This window comes from Microcaecilia unicolor, chromosome 6, assembly GCF_901765095.1.
Source record: "Microcaecilia unicolor chromosome 6, aMicUni1.1, whole genome shotgun sequence".
In the NCBI taxonomy this organism is placed as follows: Eukaryota; Metazoa; Chordata; class Amphibia; order Gymnophiona; family Siphonopidae; genus Microcaecilia; species Microcaecilia unicolor.
The window spans coordinates 331,544,453-331,562,460 of NC_044036.1; the positions used below are offsets into that span (position 1 = coordinate 331,544,453).

The window sequence follows — 18,008 nt, forward strand, 5'->3', positions numbered from 1 at the left end:
CCCCCAGGTTGCCGCTGCTTCCCCCCCTCCACCCCCCGAGCTCGCCGCCGTCGCTTCCCTCTCTACCCCCCCCCCCCCCCCCGAGGTCGCCGCCGCTCTACCCCCTCTGTCTGCCACTGGGCTGGGCCCCCTGCATTGAAATCGCAGACTCACCTCTGTGAAAGCAGCGCTGCAGGCAGCAGAACTCCGCCCTTCGGCCCTCCTTCCCTCGTGTTCCGCCCTCGTGGAAGTTATGTCAGATGAGGGCGGGACACAGGGAGGGAAGGAAGGCCGAAGGGAGGCGTTCTGCTGCCTGCAGCGCTGCTTTCACGGAGGGGAGAGTATGATTTCAATGCAGGGGGTAGACGGTCAACGACGGAGGGCGGGTGGGACTGTGACGCCGAGCCCGGGGAATTTTGTCCCCCCTGCCCCCCCTCTCGGTGGCTATGGCTGACGCCAGCGCAGGCCCCTTTTTGCCGCAGCTTGGTAAAAGGGGCTCTAAGTTAATATTCCATTGGTTACACATTTGAGCTAGGTTACCTGGCATGTGCGTAAAGATGGAGACTTCAGTCAAAGGAGGGTATCAGGAAACTGGGGGGCTATTTTGTAGATGTTACAATAAAAATGTAAGATATTTTTCACTGTTTGTTCTGGCGATTGGAATAGTCCCAATGTGAGTGAAAGAAGTTGATGAAATGTTTAGAATGATTTGTGTGCAATTATATCTTGCTAGATACTGTAATTTGATCATATGATCATTTCGCTTTTAATCAAGCTTTAGGAAAGAAAGGGAGGCTGAGAGGATTTTTTTTTTTTTTTTAAATTTAAGAACCCCGTACTGTTCAAATAATACAAACATTCTCTCTTTCTTTCTTTCTTCGTTCCCCTCAGGCATCTGATTTGATTGAAGAACTAGAGCAGTGTGTTGCCCAATTAAAACAGCAGCTACAAGAAACAGAACATCAAAGGCAGCAACAGCTGAGGGTAAGGCCTGAATTCCTAACTCAAGGAAAGTCCTTTAAACCTCTTTCCCATGATTTACGCGAAGCAGTTCTCCTTGCTCAGATACAGTAAAGTGCACTTTGGATTTATTAGGAGAGGCTCTACCCTGAAAAACTCTCCTTTCCTGAGAGGGCTTGACCAGCTTAGCTAATAGGATTCTAAAGTGGCTTAAACGGTCCCTCTGCCCTGCCATAATATAATCTCTGGCTAATTTCTTTATTTTTATTTATTTATTGCATTTGTATCCCACATTTTCCCACCTATTTGCGGGCTCAGTGTGGCTTACAATACATTGTGAATGATGGAAATACAATTTGTTGCAGTACGGTTATGGGTTACATTGTGAAGAGTTATGGGAAGACAAAGTCAAAACATCATTTGGGGAATAGAACAATGGAATGTAACAATGGGAAAATGATAGGGCGATAAACAATAGCAAGAGAACATTAGGGTATAACAATTTTATCTGTGGGTAGAGTTTTAAGTGTGGTGAAAGTATGGGGGAAGAGAATTCAGAAAAGAGTGTATTGATGCAATTCTATTACATAGTAACATAGTAACATAGTAGATGACGGCAGAAAAAGACCTGCACGGTCCATCCAGTCTGCCCAACAAGATAACTCATATTTGCTGCTTTTTGTGTATACCCTACTTTGATTTGTACCTGTGCTCTTCAGGGCACAGACCGTATAAGTCTGCCCAGCAGTATCCCCGCCTCCCAACCACCAGCCCCGCCTCCCACCACCGGCTCTGGCACAGACCGTATAAGTCTGCCCAACACTATCCTCACCTCCCAACCACCAGCCCTGCCTCCCAACCACCGGCTCTGGCACAGACCGTACAAGTCTGTCCAGCACTATCCCCGCCTCCCAACCACCAGCCCCGCCTCCCGATCTCGACTAAGCTTCTGAGGATCCATTCCTTCTGAACAGGATTCCTTTATATTTATCCCACGCATGTTTGAATTCTGTTACCGTTTTCATTTCCACCACCTCCCGCGGGAGGGCATTCCAAGCATCCACCACTCTCTCCGTGAAAAAATACTTCCTGACATTTTTCTTGAGTCTGCCCCCCTTTCAATCTCATTTCATGTCCTCTCGTTCTACTGCCTTCCCATCTCCGGAAAAGGTTCGTTTGCGGATTAATACTTTTCAAATATTTGAACGTCTGTATCATATCACCCCTGTTTCTCCTTTCCTCCAGAGTATACATGTTTAGTTCAGCAAGTCTCTCCTCATACGTCTTGTAACACTTATTAGTGTGTATGTGTTTCATGTGTTTTGATCCTTGCAGTAAATTTTCTCAAAGAGATGAGTCTTCAATAGTTTGCGGAAGTTGGTTAATTCGTAGATCGTTTTCAGGTTGCGTGGTAGTGTATTCCAGAATTGCGTGCTTATATAAGAGAAGGTTGATGCATGCAGTACTTTGTATTTTATGCCTTTGCACTTAGGGAAGTGGAGATTGAGGAAAGTTCGGGATGATCTTTTACTGCACATTGTGGTGCTGTCCTGCTTAGTATATGGAAACAAACTACAGCAGATCAGGGGCTCTAAAACAATAAATAATAAACATTGCATTGTTTTTTTATGGTCTTGTATACATTTTCACGTATATGATTGCAATTTTGTTTATTATTTATTGTTTTAGAGCCCCTGACGCAGCCCTTTTGGGCGAAACATAGCCTGTATTGGGCACTTTTTACTCTGAGGTGTTTACCTTATCAATAACGTTTGTTTGTTTGATCTACTGTGGTTTGTTTCCACGTTGGATTTTGCATCTGCCTTCTTGTTTTCTGGGACTACTGTAGTATGTCGCAGACTACTACGCAATGCTTGTGCCAATATGGCAGGTAGAGAGAATTTTTTTGGGGGGGCAGGGGCAGCCTGAGGCGACGAATGAGCTGGCGCTCCACTGCCCCCGCCACGATCTGACATCTCCCCCCCCTTCCTTTCCCAATCCCCTTCCCTGAATGTACTTTTTTTTTTTTTGCTTTTCAAAAGGCGGAGGCGGTGGCAGTGATTTCCATAGGCCATCCTGCCGCCGATCCCGGCCCCTTTTCTGTACTGCTGCGGCCCTCCTCCGAGGAAACGGGAAGTTACATCAGAGAGGCGGGTTGCAGTAGAGAGAAGGGGTCGGGACCGGCGACAGGGCAGCCTATGAGAATCGCTGCTGCCAATGTTGCCACCGCCGCCTTTTAAAAAACAAGGAAAGAAAAGGTAACTTTGAGGAAGAGGGTTGGTGAAAGATGGGCAGGGGGTGATGCCACCTCAGAAGAGCGCTGCCTGAGGTAAGGCTGTCACTGGGAGGGGGGGGGGGGGGAAGAATTCAGTAAATGGTGCCCAAAGTTATACGTTGGGAAGATCCACGCTAAACTGGTATTCTGCTGTCCATGGATCTTCCTGGCACATAACTTTGGGTGCCATTTACCGAATGCTAGTTTAGTGCCGATCTCGCGCCTATCTTTGCTGAAACCTGGTGTACATTCTGGTGTGCAACTGGTGGCAGTTAAGGGTGTTAATGACACTATTCTGTAACATCTGGGACTGCCCCCGACCCACACAGGCCCCTCCCATGGCCATGCTTCCTTTTTAGTTACGCACTATAAAATTTAGGCACACATTTTATAGAATAGGGCACTGGACAGATCTGCACATAAACCCAAATGACTGCCAATTGACATCCGTTGTTGAACAGCTCATTAACTAACTAATTAGGTTGTGCGATCTGTACCCAAATTTCCACATCCAACTTTGGGAGACCTATATAGAATCTGGGGGATTATTTGCAAAGTCAAAGGTAAAATCCTCCTCCTTCCGAATGATACATTTTATACAGCAGTAACAGTGAACCAGACTATCTCAGCCCCCGATGCTCAGAAGCGAGTGTGGGCACTAGAGGGTATTAGCGCCGGACTAGCGCCAAATGCTGGGACCGAGCACGTGAACCAGTGATCTTGCCATTTCTAATATATTCATCTGCAGTGCTCAGAGAAGTGCGCGCCTCACAAGGGCTCGGAGCTGCTGTCAGGGGTACCGTCTCCGGGCAGTAACTTGCTTTTCTCCAGTTTCAGGCGCTACATGTCAAAAGTACAATTTTTGTTTTTTTTGTTTTTATTATCTGGCCACTAGTTTCTCATTTGTTTCTTGGTTTTTTTGTTTAACTATTCAACGCTTCAGGTAAAGTCATGGCACCTTAAAATCAAATAAAACTCAAGAAAATTAAGGAGTAGCAGGCCTGTTACTAAAGCACTTCTTGGAAACTAAGCATTTTGCTTCTGTTCAACTCATCTTCCTTTGCCGCACTGCCCTCCCCCCCCCCCCCCCCCCCCCCCCCCCGGTTGGACTGGGCATGAGCACAAGAGCTGCCCTTAAGGAAATCTGCCCATAAGCAAAGTTCTTGTGTGCATGTCACTGTCACAGTCCCACGGCTTAACTTCCTATGCTCAACGCTAACAGCGCACATATCAGTTGAATACTATTAGCGTCTAGCATGAGGGAGTTATTTTTGGGCGCTCTTCTGGCGGTATTTTCTGTCGCAGTTCAGAACTGCGCCAGAGTTTTGATTATCTGGCTGTGTCAGTGCCTCTTTTTGAAAACAGCCCTCATGGCTTTAAATTAATTTCGGCTTAATGTCAGGATCTCTAGGGGTTCCTTTTACTAAGGTGCGCCGAGAAATGGCCTGCGCTGGTGTGGACTCGTGTATTGGACGTGCACAGGTCCATTTTTCAGTGCACCTGCAAAAAAAAGGCCATTTTTTGGGGGGGGGGGTCGAAAATGGACGTTCGGCAAAATGAAAATTGGTGTGCATCCATTTTGGGCCTGAGACCTTACCACCACCCATTGACTTAGTGATAATATCTCACGCGTTAACCGGGTGGTGATCGTCAGCACGCGTACAATGCCGATTACTGCTCGGTTAGCGCCACGCACCTGAAAATGTTCCGGCGTGCGTAATGGATGCACGTAAAAAATGAAATTACCTCCCGGGCCACGCAGTAGCTGGGCGGTAGTTCAAAATTGACGTACATAGGATGCACCTACGCAGCTTAGTAAAAGGGCCCCTGGGATTATTATAATGATTCCTCCATTCTGGGAATCTGACTTTGGTTCCTGAGCCTGGTTTCTACTGTTCGGGCCGTAATGTTCACCAGCAGCGGAAGAAGGAGTCTGACCTGTCATGCAACAGTGACATCTGCTGTGCAGACTCAGTCTGTATGTGTGTTGTTGAGTTAATGCCATTGGCTAGGCTGTCTAGAAAATGGGGAGGGTTAAAAATCTGGGGAAAAGTTCCTTGTGGTCAGAAATGTAGCCTCATCATGATGTAATCCCCCTCAAGCACAATCTGCTTTTAAGTGAGCCGATCAAAGGAGTGGGAGAAAACTGCTGGTCTAGAAGAAAACGTCAGTTTCTTCATCTGAAAAAGAATTTCCTTGCATTAAACTCATTTCCTCTTTGCTAACTTTTTTGGAAGCCAGTGTTTCTAGAAGTGTAAGGAAATCTATATTCATTATCTGCTGTGAAGTATTCTAGAAATACAGTGCACTCCATTTAAGTGCACGTCGGATAAGCGCATGCTATGTTTAACTGCATGCCGTACTTCGGTCCCATTTTTGGCGCCATCAATTTCTATGGGGACTAACTTCGGTTTAGCGCACCACTGATAAGTGCAAGATTTGCTTATATGCATGGTTTAAGACTGCTCCTCTGCAGGAAAGACTTCGCATAAGCGTGCGCACGGAATATGGAAACCGATTGGCGCGTGACAACCAACGAGATTTCAAATTTACTGCCCCTTTAACTGCCACAGGCAGAATAAGTGAAAGAATGTTGTTAGAATGTATACTGGAGTCGTCGTCGCGGCAGAACTGTAAGGCTTTAACACTGGCTGAACGAATAGAAGCTCTTAAAAAATTAGAAAACAAACAAAGTCAAGCATCTATTGCTAAAGAATATGGTGTCAATCCCAGTCAAATTTCACGTGTCTTGAGGCAGAAAGATCAGCTTCTGGAAGACTGGCAAAACAATACAGATCCACACAGGAAATGTAAACGGGCGTGAAAAGCTGAGGATGTAGAAGATGCTCTTCTTCGGTGGTTTTCTCGAGTCAGGAGCAGACAGTTTCCTGTCAGTGGTCCACTGCTTATGGAGAAAGCTAACCAGCTAGCTGAAAGTCTTGTACTAACTGAATTCAAAGCTACTGTTGGATGGTTGGAAAGATTGAAGGAGAGGAACAACATAAAATTCAAGAAACAACATGGTGAGAAACAAGATTCTGATGACTTTGGTGCTGAAAATTGGGTTGTTACAGTTCTTCCTACCATCTTGAGCGAGTTTGCACCTCGTGACATTTTCAATGCTGACGAAAACGGTCTGTATTGGCGAGCGATTCCTGATGGAACACTTGCATTCAAACATGCTGAAACTACTGGAGGTAAAACGTCGAAGGACCGACTGACGATCCTCCTTTGCTGCAATATGGATGGGAGTGAGAAGTTGGAACCCCTCGTCATTGGAAAGAGCAAACAGCCCCGTTGCTTCAAGAAAGTTAAGCGACTTCCTGTGTCATACGAGGCTAACGCAAATTCATGGATGACTGGGGAAATTTGGAAGCAGTGGCTAAAGAAGTTAGACACTAGAATGTGGACACAAAAGCGTCAGATTTTGTTGCTTTGTGATAATTGTGCTGCACACAGGGATGATGTCAGGCTGTCTAACGTCAAGGTGGTCTTCCTGCCACCAAACACTACCTTTCTGATCCAACCTATGGATCAGGGCATAATAGCCAATTTCAAACAACATTATCGGGCTCTTGTGCTATGTTGTCTGATGAGCATTATGGATGACCAGACTGGCAAGGCTAAACTTGTTGTTGAACTGGCTCGTAATCTGTCACTGTTGGATTCCCTACATATAAAGAAAGAAGCCTGGAATCATGTTACACAGGCAACCATTGTGAACTGCTACAAGCGGGCAAACTTTGTTAAGGATGTGGAGAGGGACGAAACAGATGGCAGCTGTTGCAAACACGTCAGATGAACAGGTTATTGACATCCCAGCCGGTGTTACTGAAGAGGAGTTTCATCGTTATGTAGCTGTTGATTACGATCTACAGATGACAGTACTGATGTCGAGATATGCGCTTACACGCAGGCAACAGCGGCTGATGATGAAACAGGATGAAATGAGCAGCGAGGCGCATGCTGATGAAATTCAACAACCTCCTCCTGTCACTTTTGCAAGAGCGCTGGAGAGTCTCAACACTGTGTGGGCCTAACTGGAGGCCACTGGATGTCAGTGCTATGACAGTTTTTACCATCTGGCAGACGTAGTCTATGGAACTCACAGACCCAATAGTGTACAGAGGACTATAACCGATCACTTCAAGTAAGCCTAACATCAGTTAACAGAGACTGTATACTGTACGTATAATAATAAACAGTACTGTACATTTGTTTATCAGATGTCAAGCTTCTTTGGGTCACAACGGTTAAGTGCACGCTCTGGTTAACTGCTTGCATTTCTTTGGTCCCAGACCCTTGCACTTAAACGGATTGTACTGTACTAGTAACAGTTACACATACAGACATATGGTATGATAATAAGAACATAAGAATAGCCATACTGGGTCAGACCAATGGTCCATCTAACCCAGTATCCTGCTTCTAGCAGTGGCCAATCCAGGTCACAAGTACCTGGCAGAAACCACATCCAACATTAGCTTGGACAAAAACAGTGGAAGCTAGCCTTCTGCAAGAAATACCCAAGTTCTAAAAAAAGATGCAGAAGGAACCTAACTGACTTGCAAAACAAAGTTGATATAAATAATAATTAAAAATAACACAAATTTAAACTTCAACTTTTTTTAACAGATTTAAATCACCAATAAAAAACTCTACATGGCCATCTTTTGTTGACTTGCCTGCATTATCAAAAGATGGCCATGTAGTGGGTTTTTTTTATTGGCGATTTAAATCTGTTAAAAAAGTTGTAGTTTAAATTTGTGTTATGATATGATATAGTACGTGTGTTCTACCAACTCCCAGCAGTTAGCTTCAAAGCTGATTCCAAATATACACAAGAACAGTTATATCAATTTACAAATGAGATTTCTGAAAAAGATAAGTCTTTAAGTTTTTGCGAAAGGGGAAATAAGTAGGCATAGTCCTTAGTGTAACTGGCAAAAAGCAGCATAGCTGAACAGCCTTCTAACAGAAAGATAATTGTAGTGAACTTTTATGATATAATAAAAAATAGACGATGATCAGCATCTCTAGAACGATTAGGAGATATAGGAAAAGCAAATAATTTTACCAGGTACTCTGGACACTGACCATCAAACATTTTATATACCCAACAAGCTATCTCACATCCTGCATCTGATTGGGCTATATTTTGTTTGCATTTGCAAATGATTTCTCAGATATCGCATACACAAAAAGAGCTTGAATTGGTCCATATTTGGAAATTGTAAGCAGATATCAACTATAGCTATTGTATGTTCATTCATGTATCTTCCACGTACATTATTCATGAGTCTGTCATTAAAAAACAGTTTGTCTCTCGTGGACAGTATGTTTTCCATTTGACTTGACGCCTGGATCAGAAATAATTAAACAATCAGACTGCAAATTTCTAATAAGTTTCCTTGTGAAATATAAATATTAATAGGGGAACAGATTTGCACTGTATTACATTTGCCAGAATGGTCGTGTCCTTGTTCATCAGAGGAATTATAAGAGAGCAACTTAATTCTGTATATCTGAATTTAGATTTAATGCATGCTTTTTTCAGTGGTAGCTCAAAGTGTGTTACATTCAGGTGCACTAAGTATTTTCCTGTCCATGTTGGTGGGGGGGGGGAGGTTAGAGAATGGTGGCAGAAGAAAGGAAGGGAGACCAGTCTCCACACTTTGAAAGACAACAGCAAAACAGTGGAGATGACCAAAAGAACAGCATGCAGCCAAAAAAGCCTTCAGTAGGGACCCTTATTGAAAACTGCTGAAATAACAATCATTGAAGAGCACATTTCTATTCAAGTGACTCGACACAGGCCGTGTTTCGGCTATACTGCCTGCATCAGGAGTCCAAAATAGGTCATAACTTGCATATCCAAGATGTAAAAAATCATAAATATAGCACCATCTGGTTTATAAAATAAAATGACAATATGAACCAAAGAAAGCAACTACCGTGCAGAAGTTGGAAAAGAAATGTCGGTAATTCCGCCAAGGATAGCCGAAACACGGCCTGTGTCAAGTCCCTTGAATAGAAATGTGCTCTTCAGGAGAATGATGGCGTCATCCTTTGCACCTGCCCTTATGAGCTGGCACTTATGCGTGCCTTGGAACGAGTTTTGTATCCCCTTCTGTTGCCCTGTTAAAATGGGGAATACATGCCAATATTTTAGGCTCACCCAAACCGTTCCCTCTCCATACCTTAACCATAACTCCTTGAAATCTCTGCCTGGTGTGGCGCTCCACTTGTATATACCGTATTTTTCGGACTATAAGACGCACTTTTTCCCCCCAAAATTTGGGAGGAAAATGGGGGGTGCGTCTTATAGTCCGAAGGTAGATTTGGCCGGCTGGCTGGCTGGCCGCCCGCCCTCCGAGTTCGGTGCCGCCCTCCCCCCGGCCCTGTCACCACTTCTCCCTACTCACGTCACGCGATCTTCCCTGGTGGTCTAGTGACGTCGGGGCAGGAAAGAGCTGCTCTCCGTCCTCCTGTATGCAGCCTGATGGTCTCGGCGAGATTCAAAATGGCCGCCGAGACTTCAATTCTCGGCGGCCATTTTGAATCTCGCCGAGACCGTCAGGCAGCAATGCATACAGGAGGATGGAGAGCAGCGCGCTGGGCAGGAAAGAGGAGGCTCTTTCCTGCCCCGACGTCACTAGACCACCAGGGAAGATCGCGTGAGTAAGGGGAGAGGTGGTGACAGGGCCGGGGGGAGGGGGGAGGAGGTAACCCTGAGGGCGATCCCGAACTTGGAGGGAGGGATTCGGACAAGACGCACCGGAGCACCTAGGTTTTAGAGGAGGGAAAAAGGAAAATTTTTTTTTCCTATTTCCCTCCTCTAAAACCTAGGTGCGTCTTATGGTCCGGTGCGTCTTATAGTCCGAAAAATACGGTAGTACCTTTTTAAGATCACAGTTTGTACATGCAGATGATCTATAATAAATAAATAAATAAAATAAGTTCATAAGCCATTATTTACAAGTAGGTACACTTCTAAAATTAGGGACAAAGCCAGGTTTGTGATTGTGCAACATATATCCAGTTATCACAATCCTGACACGTTTCGACCCGACAGCCTGCTTCAGGGGCCCATCAACTGGATTGTGGTTAGAAATCATTGCTCTTCATGAAAAAGAACCATTTTCTGAAAAGGTATCCTCTTCTGGGTTGTGGCGGAACAAGGACTTTGTTCAGCCTTCTAAATATCACCTGCATGAAAGGAAGCTTTATTAAAGACTTCATTACCCTGTGTATTTCTACCATTGTTTTCTCTGTTTAATTTTTCAGTTTGATTATGCCTCTTGTTTATTGTTCCAGTTACATTTTGTACATGATCTTCAATGAATATATTTGCTAAATGTCTGCTTGTGCAGGAGAAAAACTTTGATGACCTGTCATTTTGGTTATTTTTGCTGTGTTGAATTTATACATGTTGTTTGGTTTTATTGCACACTCTTTAATGTGTGCTCAAGAAAATAGTATGCCTAGAATGAAACAAAAATGCATAGCCCTAGTTGCCAGCATGTTCTCTGAAGTGCAGGGCAAAACGAGAGATTTGCTTGGAACATATACAATAGTCTGGCTGGATTGAAATTGATTAGACTTGAATGCTGATTTGGATTGTATTCAGAGGGGTTAGAGAAGGTACAGCTAATAGAAATAACATGTCTCTTTGTAGGATCAAGAAAATAAATTTCAGCAGGAGATTCTTCAACTAGAGCGTGCTCAGGAAAAAAAGGTAACGTAATAAAGGCAGATTTTGGGTATATAAACATTAGTAACATAGTAGATGAAGGCAGAAAAAGACCTGCGCAGTCCATTCAGTCTGCCCAACAAGATAAACTCATATGTGCTACTTTTTGTGTATACCTTACCTTGATTTGTACCTGTCCTTTTCAGGGCACAGACCGTATAAGGCTGCCCAGCACTATCCCCGCCTCCCAACCACCAGCCCCGCCTCCCACCACCGGTTCTGGCACAGACCGTATAAGTCTGCCCAGCACTATCCCCGCCTCCAAACCACCAGTCATGCCTCCCACCACCAGTTCTGGCACAGACCGTATAAGTCTGCCCAGCACCATCCCCGCCTCCCAACCACCAGTCCCGCCTCCCACCACCGGCTCTGGTACAGACCGTATAAGTCTGCCGAGCACCATCCCCGCCTCCCACCACCAGCTCTGGCACAGACCGTATAAGTCTGCCGAACACCATCCCCGCCTCCCACCACCGGCTCTGGCACAGACCGTATAAGTCTGCCCAGCACCATCCCCGCCTCCCAACCACCAGTCCCGCCTCCCACCACCGACTCTGGTACAGACCGTATAAGTCTGCCGAGCACCATCCCCGCCTCCCACCACCAGCTCTGGCACAGACCGTATAAGTCTGCCCAGCACTATCCCCGCCTCCCGCCACCGGCTCTGCCACCCAATCTCGGCTAATCTCCTTAGGATCCATTCCTTCTGAACAGGATTCCTTTATGTTTATCCCAAGCGTGTTTGAATTCTGTTACCGTTTTCATTTCCAGCACCTCCCGCGGGAGGGCATTCCAAGCATCCACTACTCTCTCCGTGAAAAAATACTATTACCTATGCTTTGAGTAAAGTGGTGTGGTAGCCATTCTAGTCCACTTTTAAAGGTAATAGAAATAAAATATAGATAAGACAATAAGCTGATACTAGACAAACTCAAGAGAGAAGAAAAGCTTTCTTAGCCTTAAAGAAAGAGACCCTATTATTAGGTGCTTCTTTCTATTTAAATTACCCATGTAAATGTGTGATGAAATATCAAGGGCTTAAATATAAATTTTTTCTTACCAGAACATTTAAAAACTTTTCTAGATCAAAATTGAATATATAGAGTTAAGATACGGTGTACTGTGTAAATGCTAAATAGAATGCTTTTTACTTATTCCTTATTGTTTTCTCCTAAACACGAGGTCCCCCCACCCTCTATACTTTTTATGGTCTAAAGAGGGCATACCACTTTTCCTTTGTTAAATCATTGTTTTATATTTGATTTGATGTAAAATCATATCTGCCTGTATTTCTAAATTCAAGTATTGTACTTGGTGAATTTACAGTAAATTAATAAACATAAATTTTTAAAAAAATAAGCTGATACCATTTTTATTGGATTAACATTGCATTTTTTGATTAGCTTTTGAAGATAACCCTTCTTCAGATCAGAAATGAGCAAATGTTGACAAATATCAGAATAAGAAAGATCTGAGTTTCTGTCCCTTTGTAAACCTAAATTATACTGCGTTGTCACTCCCTTATAACCCATCCATCTCTCCCTGTTTCTCACCTAACCCACCCCACCCTCTTCCTGTGAGACTGTCATTGGAATGCTTTTATGTTTTATGTATATATTCAGATACTTGTCAACAAGTGAAAACATTCAAGCATTACTATGACAGTCTGACAGGGTGGGAGGATGGGGGTGGGTAGGAAGTATGCATGGGGACATCAAAGTATATCATTGATATTCTAACAGGATGGGTGTGGATAGGTGAGGGGAGGGTGATCAACAGAGAATTAATATACTGCCTTTTTGTAGTTTTTGCAACTGCGTCTCCGCCTCTTGGAAGAACTCACCTGCGAATAAAATCTGAGATTTGGTGAAAGTGAATCTGACCTCTCTGGGAGGCAGATGCACTAAAGCTAAATGAGCCTTTAATGACTCTCCAACGAGGAAAATTTGATCCGTTGCATGCATCAAAGGGCTTTTACCGAGGAAGCCAGCAGCTAACGAAAACGGAATGGAGATGAGCAATTAGTGTGAAAACCCCATTGAAACGACATGCACTAACCTTTTCCGATTGCCTTTACGCAGGAAAAAGGCAGGAAATCTAACGAGAGGTCTGGACCACTCGTTAGGACAGCTCTGTGCCAGGAAAAATCATTAAGTAAAAAAATAAACAAACTTTGAGCCAATCCCAGCGCATTAGCAGAGCTAAAAGCACTGTGATTGGTCCAAAGGATGTCAGAAAACACATAAATAAATAAAAATAAAAAAAGGATCGGGAGGGGGCAAGGGCGCTCATCAGGAGCGTCCTGTACGGACAGCCTTGCCCCCCCCCCCCCGCTGCTCCCCACTTTCCGCCGCTCCCCCCACCCCAAAAAAGCAAAATTCTAGCAGCCCCTGCCCCCCTCCCTTTCTCACTACTCTCTCACCTCAGCTCCGCCTCCCGACATCCTCCGTCCTGTGCCCCGCCCCCTTTTGGGGTCGTCGCCGCCATTCCCCTCCTCCATCGGGCCCCCCTCCCTCTTACCGGGCCCGTGCAGCGCCTCTCTCCTCTGTCCGAAGGCGCTGCACGGGCAAGAAGAAAGCTGATGCCTGCCTTCGCCCAGCTTCGATGGCGCGTCTTTCTCCTGCTGGGCCCGCCCCTGTCTAACGTCAGTAACCTACGTAGGTGTTGAATCAGATATTTCCAATATTATACTTATACAGTCTGTGCCAGAGCCAGTGGTGGGAGGCGGGGATAGTGCTGGGCAGACTTATACAGTCTGTGCCAGAGCCGGTGGTGGGAGGCGGGGCTGGTGGTTGGGAGGCGGGGATAGTGCTGGGCAGACTTGTATGGTCTGTGCCCTGAAAATGACAGTTACAAATCAAGGTAAGATATACACAAAAACTAGCACATATGCGTTTGTCTTGTTGGGCAGACTGGATGGACCGTGCAGGTCTTTTTCTGCCGCCATCTACTATGTTACTATACCTGTACCTGGTTTTTATGTAAATGTTAGATCTATGCTTTGTATAGAAATAGAAGATGCTGTTTATTTGTCACCTCATGCAAGTCTTTGGAATATGTTACAGATGTTAATAGGTATTTAAGATAGAAGGTGTTTTGCTGTATCATGCTAGCAAGATATAGCAGTGATGTTTTATTTGTTGCTAGTTAAATTATATTAAGGTTCGATTTTTGGGAGGACTGTAATTGCTTGATTAGCTGCATATGTTGTTCATCGGGTTTTGCAAATCTGCTTAATGTTTATCTCAACTATAAAACCAAAAAAAATGATTTGGGATCTGATAGATTCGGTGACAGTGAGGATGATTGAATTGTGAAAGGACTTAGGAACAGATGCACTAACCCCACGTAAAGAGCCCTTCCCTTACCGATTCCATAGCGAATCAGTAGGGAGCGGCAATGCATCAAAGAAAGGGAATGCAAATGAGCTGCTCGTTGCAGCTCACTTGCATTCTCTAATCCCTTGTAAACAGTCGGAGAATCGGCTGGTAAAGCATGCGCAGAGCAGCCAAACGTTATGCTGGATGCTCTGCGCATGCCAAGGACGTCAAAAAAATAAAACAAACAAACAAACAAAAATGACGAGTGCCTATGGATGTCCTTTATGGACGGCCTTCACCCCCCCCCTGCCTGAGGTCGCTGCCGTCGATCCCCCCTCCCCCCTGCATTGAAAGAGCTTTCCGCAGCCCCACCCCCCGAGGTCGCCGCCGCCACCACTCCCCCTCCCTTGAAATGACAGCTTCCCCGCCATCCTCTGCACCCCTGTGGCCCTGCCCCCGCCGCCCCCCCCCCGAGGTCGTTGCCGCCGCTCCCCCCTGCACCTGCCCCCCTCCATTTGCGACCGGGCCCTCACAGCACCTCTCACCTCCTTGTGAAGGCGCTGCACCGGCTGCAGCAGGCAACACCAACTGATCGCCTCTCTTCGGATTTCCCTCCTTTTCTCCCTGGCCCGCCCTCGTCTGACGTAAGTAACTTACGTAAGTGTCATCCATTATCCTTTACTATAATGTTTTTGGTCTCATGCATTACACCAATGGTCTCTAATTGTTCTCATACCTCACACTAACATTATTTGCTTTTGTCTCACCTAGAATGTAAACCGCACTGAACCCTGGAAAGGGGATATTAGCGGTAAACAAGAATTGCTTTGATTTGATTTTCAGAGGCTGGATATCCCATGTCTGTGTACAAAACTAAAGGCACGCACAGCCAGGGTTCGAGGTTCATATTCTAAGATGACACTTAGTTTTAGGTGATAAGAATGTTTATAACTGAGCTGTTGTACCAACTAGCTTGGAAGGTTTATGGTGCATACTGTGACTGTGGGCGTGCACAGGAGGCGGAGTTTGGACGGAGTGTGAGTGGGGTTCTTAGTTATGGGCATAGTAACATAGTAGATGGCGGCAGAAAAAGACCTGCACGGTCCATCCAGTCTGCCCAACAAGATAACTCATATGTGCTACTTTTTGTGCATACCCTACTTTGATTTGTACCTGTGCTCTTCAGGGCACAGACCGTATAAGTCTGCCCAGCACTATCCCCGCCTCCCAACCACCAGCCCCGCCTCCCAAACACCAGCTCTGGCACAGACCGTATAAGTCTGCCCAGCACTATCTCCGCCTCCCAACCACCAGCCCCGCCTCCCACCACCGGCTCTGGCACAGACCGTATAAGTCTGCCCAGCACTATCCCTGCCTCCCACCACCAGCTCTGGCACAGACCGTATAAGTCTGCCCAGCACTATCCCTGCCTCCCAACCACCAGTCCTGCTTCCCACCACCGGCTCTGGCACAGACCATATAAATCTGCCCAGCACTATCCCCGCCTCCCAACCACCAGCCCCGCCTCCCGATCTTCACTAAGTTCCTGAGGATCCATTCCTCCTGCACAGGATTCCTTTATGCTTATCCCACACATGTTTGAATTCCGTTACCGTTTTCATTTCCACCACCTCCCGCGGGAGGGCATTCCAAGCATCCACTACTCTCTCCATGAAAAAATACTTCCTGACATTTTTCTTGAGTCTGCCCCCCTTCAATCTCATTTCACGTCCTCTCGTTCTACCACCTTCCCATCTCCGGAAAAGGTTCGTTTGCGGATTAATACCTTTCAAATATTTGAACGTCTGTATCATATCACCCCTGTTTCTCCTTTCCTCCAGAGTATATGTGTTTAGTTCAGCAAGTCTCTCCTCATACGTCTTGTAACGCAAATCCCATACCATTCTCGTAGCTTTTCTTTGCACCGCTTCAATTCTTTTTACATCCTTAACAAGATACGGCCTCCAAAACTGAGCACAATACTCCAGGTGGGGCCTCACCAACGACTTATACAGGGGCATCAACACCCCCTTTCTTCTGCTGGTCACACCTCTCTCTATACAGCCTAACAACCTTCTAGCTACGGCCACCGCCTTGTCACACTGTTTCGTCGCCTTCAAACCCTCAGATACTATCACCCCAAGATCCCTCTCTCCGTCCGTACCTATCAGACTCTCACCGCCTAACACATACGTCTCCCGTGGATTTCTATTCCCTAAGTGCATCACTTTGCATTTCTTCGCATTGAATTTTAATTGCCAAACCTTAGACCATTCTTCTAGCTTCCTCACATCCTTTTTCATGTTTTCCACTCCCTCCGGGGTGTCCACTCTGTTACAGATCTTAGTATCATCCGCAAATAGGCAAACTTTACCTTCTAACTCTTCGGCAATGTGACTCACAAATATATTGAACAGAATCGGCCCCAGCACCGATCCCTGAGGCACACAACTACTCACCTTTCCCTCCGAGTGAATTCCATTTACCACCACCCTCTGGTGTCTGTCTGTCAACCAGTTCCTAATCCAGTTCACCACTCCTTAATTTACACGCTTGACCTGGAGTAGGTGGTAGAGCCTGTGTGTATGCACCGTTCTTCAAACTTGTCTGAAAATTTTGTAAAGTCAAGTCTGCGTGTGCTTGTAAAAACACTTATTAAAATTACCTTCCTCTTCAACCCTCCAGACCGGTCAAGACGCTTGGGTTATGCTCGCCTACCAGCAGAGGGAGACTGAGAACACTAACTTCAAACTATGTACATATAACCTGTGCCTAGCCACCTGACGTCAGTATCTTCTCAGTCTCAGCAGAGGGTAGACAAGCAACCTGTGCAGCTTGTCCGGTCTGGTAGGATTCAGAGATTATTTAGAGCTTCTTTGGTCTGTTTTTCAGTTTTATCCTCTGTGCCTGGAAGACTTTAGTGTGCTGGGGGTTGGTGGGTCCGGTGGGGCCTGCCATTGTCCCCTTTGGGGTGTCACACCCGGGTGGCCGGGTCCCTCCCCCTAACTGGCTCTCCCGTTTTGGGCAGCTTTGTGCCTCGGCTACAGTCCTGTGCTGCAGCCTTGAGTGCCGTTTAGTTTTAGCAGCAGCAGGGCTCAATTTCAGGCTGCAATAAAGTTTGTTGAAAAAAAAAAAAAAAAAAGAAAGAGATCTCTCACAGATCGAAGGCCCAAGCGGTGTGGAGAGCTGAATGAGCTGCAATCTGGGGTTCCAGGGGTGTTCAGCTGCTTTGGGGCGCTGTTTTGCAGGCTTCTGGTGAGTGGGCTGTCAGCTGTTTGTTTAGGCGCGATGGCGGGAAAGCCGCTACGATGTAGATTTTGTGCGCGCCGGGGGGTTGAAGTGGTTGGCGGTTCTTGCCGTTTCTGCGGCGAACCGAAGTCTTCTTCCTCCGCTCCGCCGGTGTTAGCGGCGGAGGTTCCCGCGTCGGGCCCTCCAGAGCCGGCAGTGTCTCAGTCTGGTAGCGTGGCGGCGGTCCCGATTTTGGCGGGAACCGCCGCCATTTTGGAATCGGCACCGCAAGGCCCGGAGTTGGTCGGAGGACCTTTGGGCTGTCAGTTGTCCGGTTTTTCTGGGGGGGACGGTCCTGGTCGGATGGGTTTCCCGCCGGATTTTATTTGGTCTTTGTTCCAGGCCTGGCAGGCGGGGCCGACGCGAGCAGAGCCCCCTAGTCTTGGGACGGGGGGTGCCAGTGTTAAGAGACCACGTTTGGAGTGGTCGGAGG

The 18,008-nt window shown here is 46.2% G+C and overlaps 1 protein-coding gene across 1 annotated transcript in view; it reads left to right on the forward strand.

The window, feature by feature from the left end:
* CEP112 (centrosomal protein 112) overlaps window positions 1-18,008 on the forward strand; it is a 704,958-nt gene that overhangs the window by 171,238 nt on the left and 515,712 nt on the right. Inside the window, exons 16-17 of the mRNA XM_030208453.1 lie at window positions 871-963; window positions 10,893-10,952. Of these exons, the coding sequence (XP_030064313.1) occupies window positions 871-963; window positions 10,893-10,952 (153 nt within the window). The remainder of the gene's footprint in view (window positions 1-870; window positions 964-10,892; window positions 10,953-18,008) is intronic.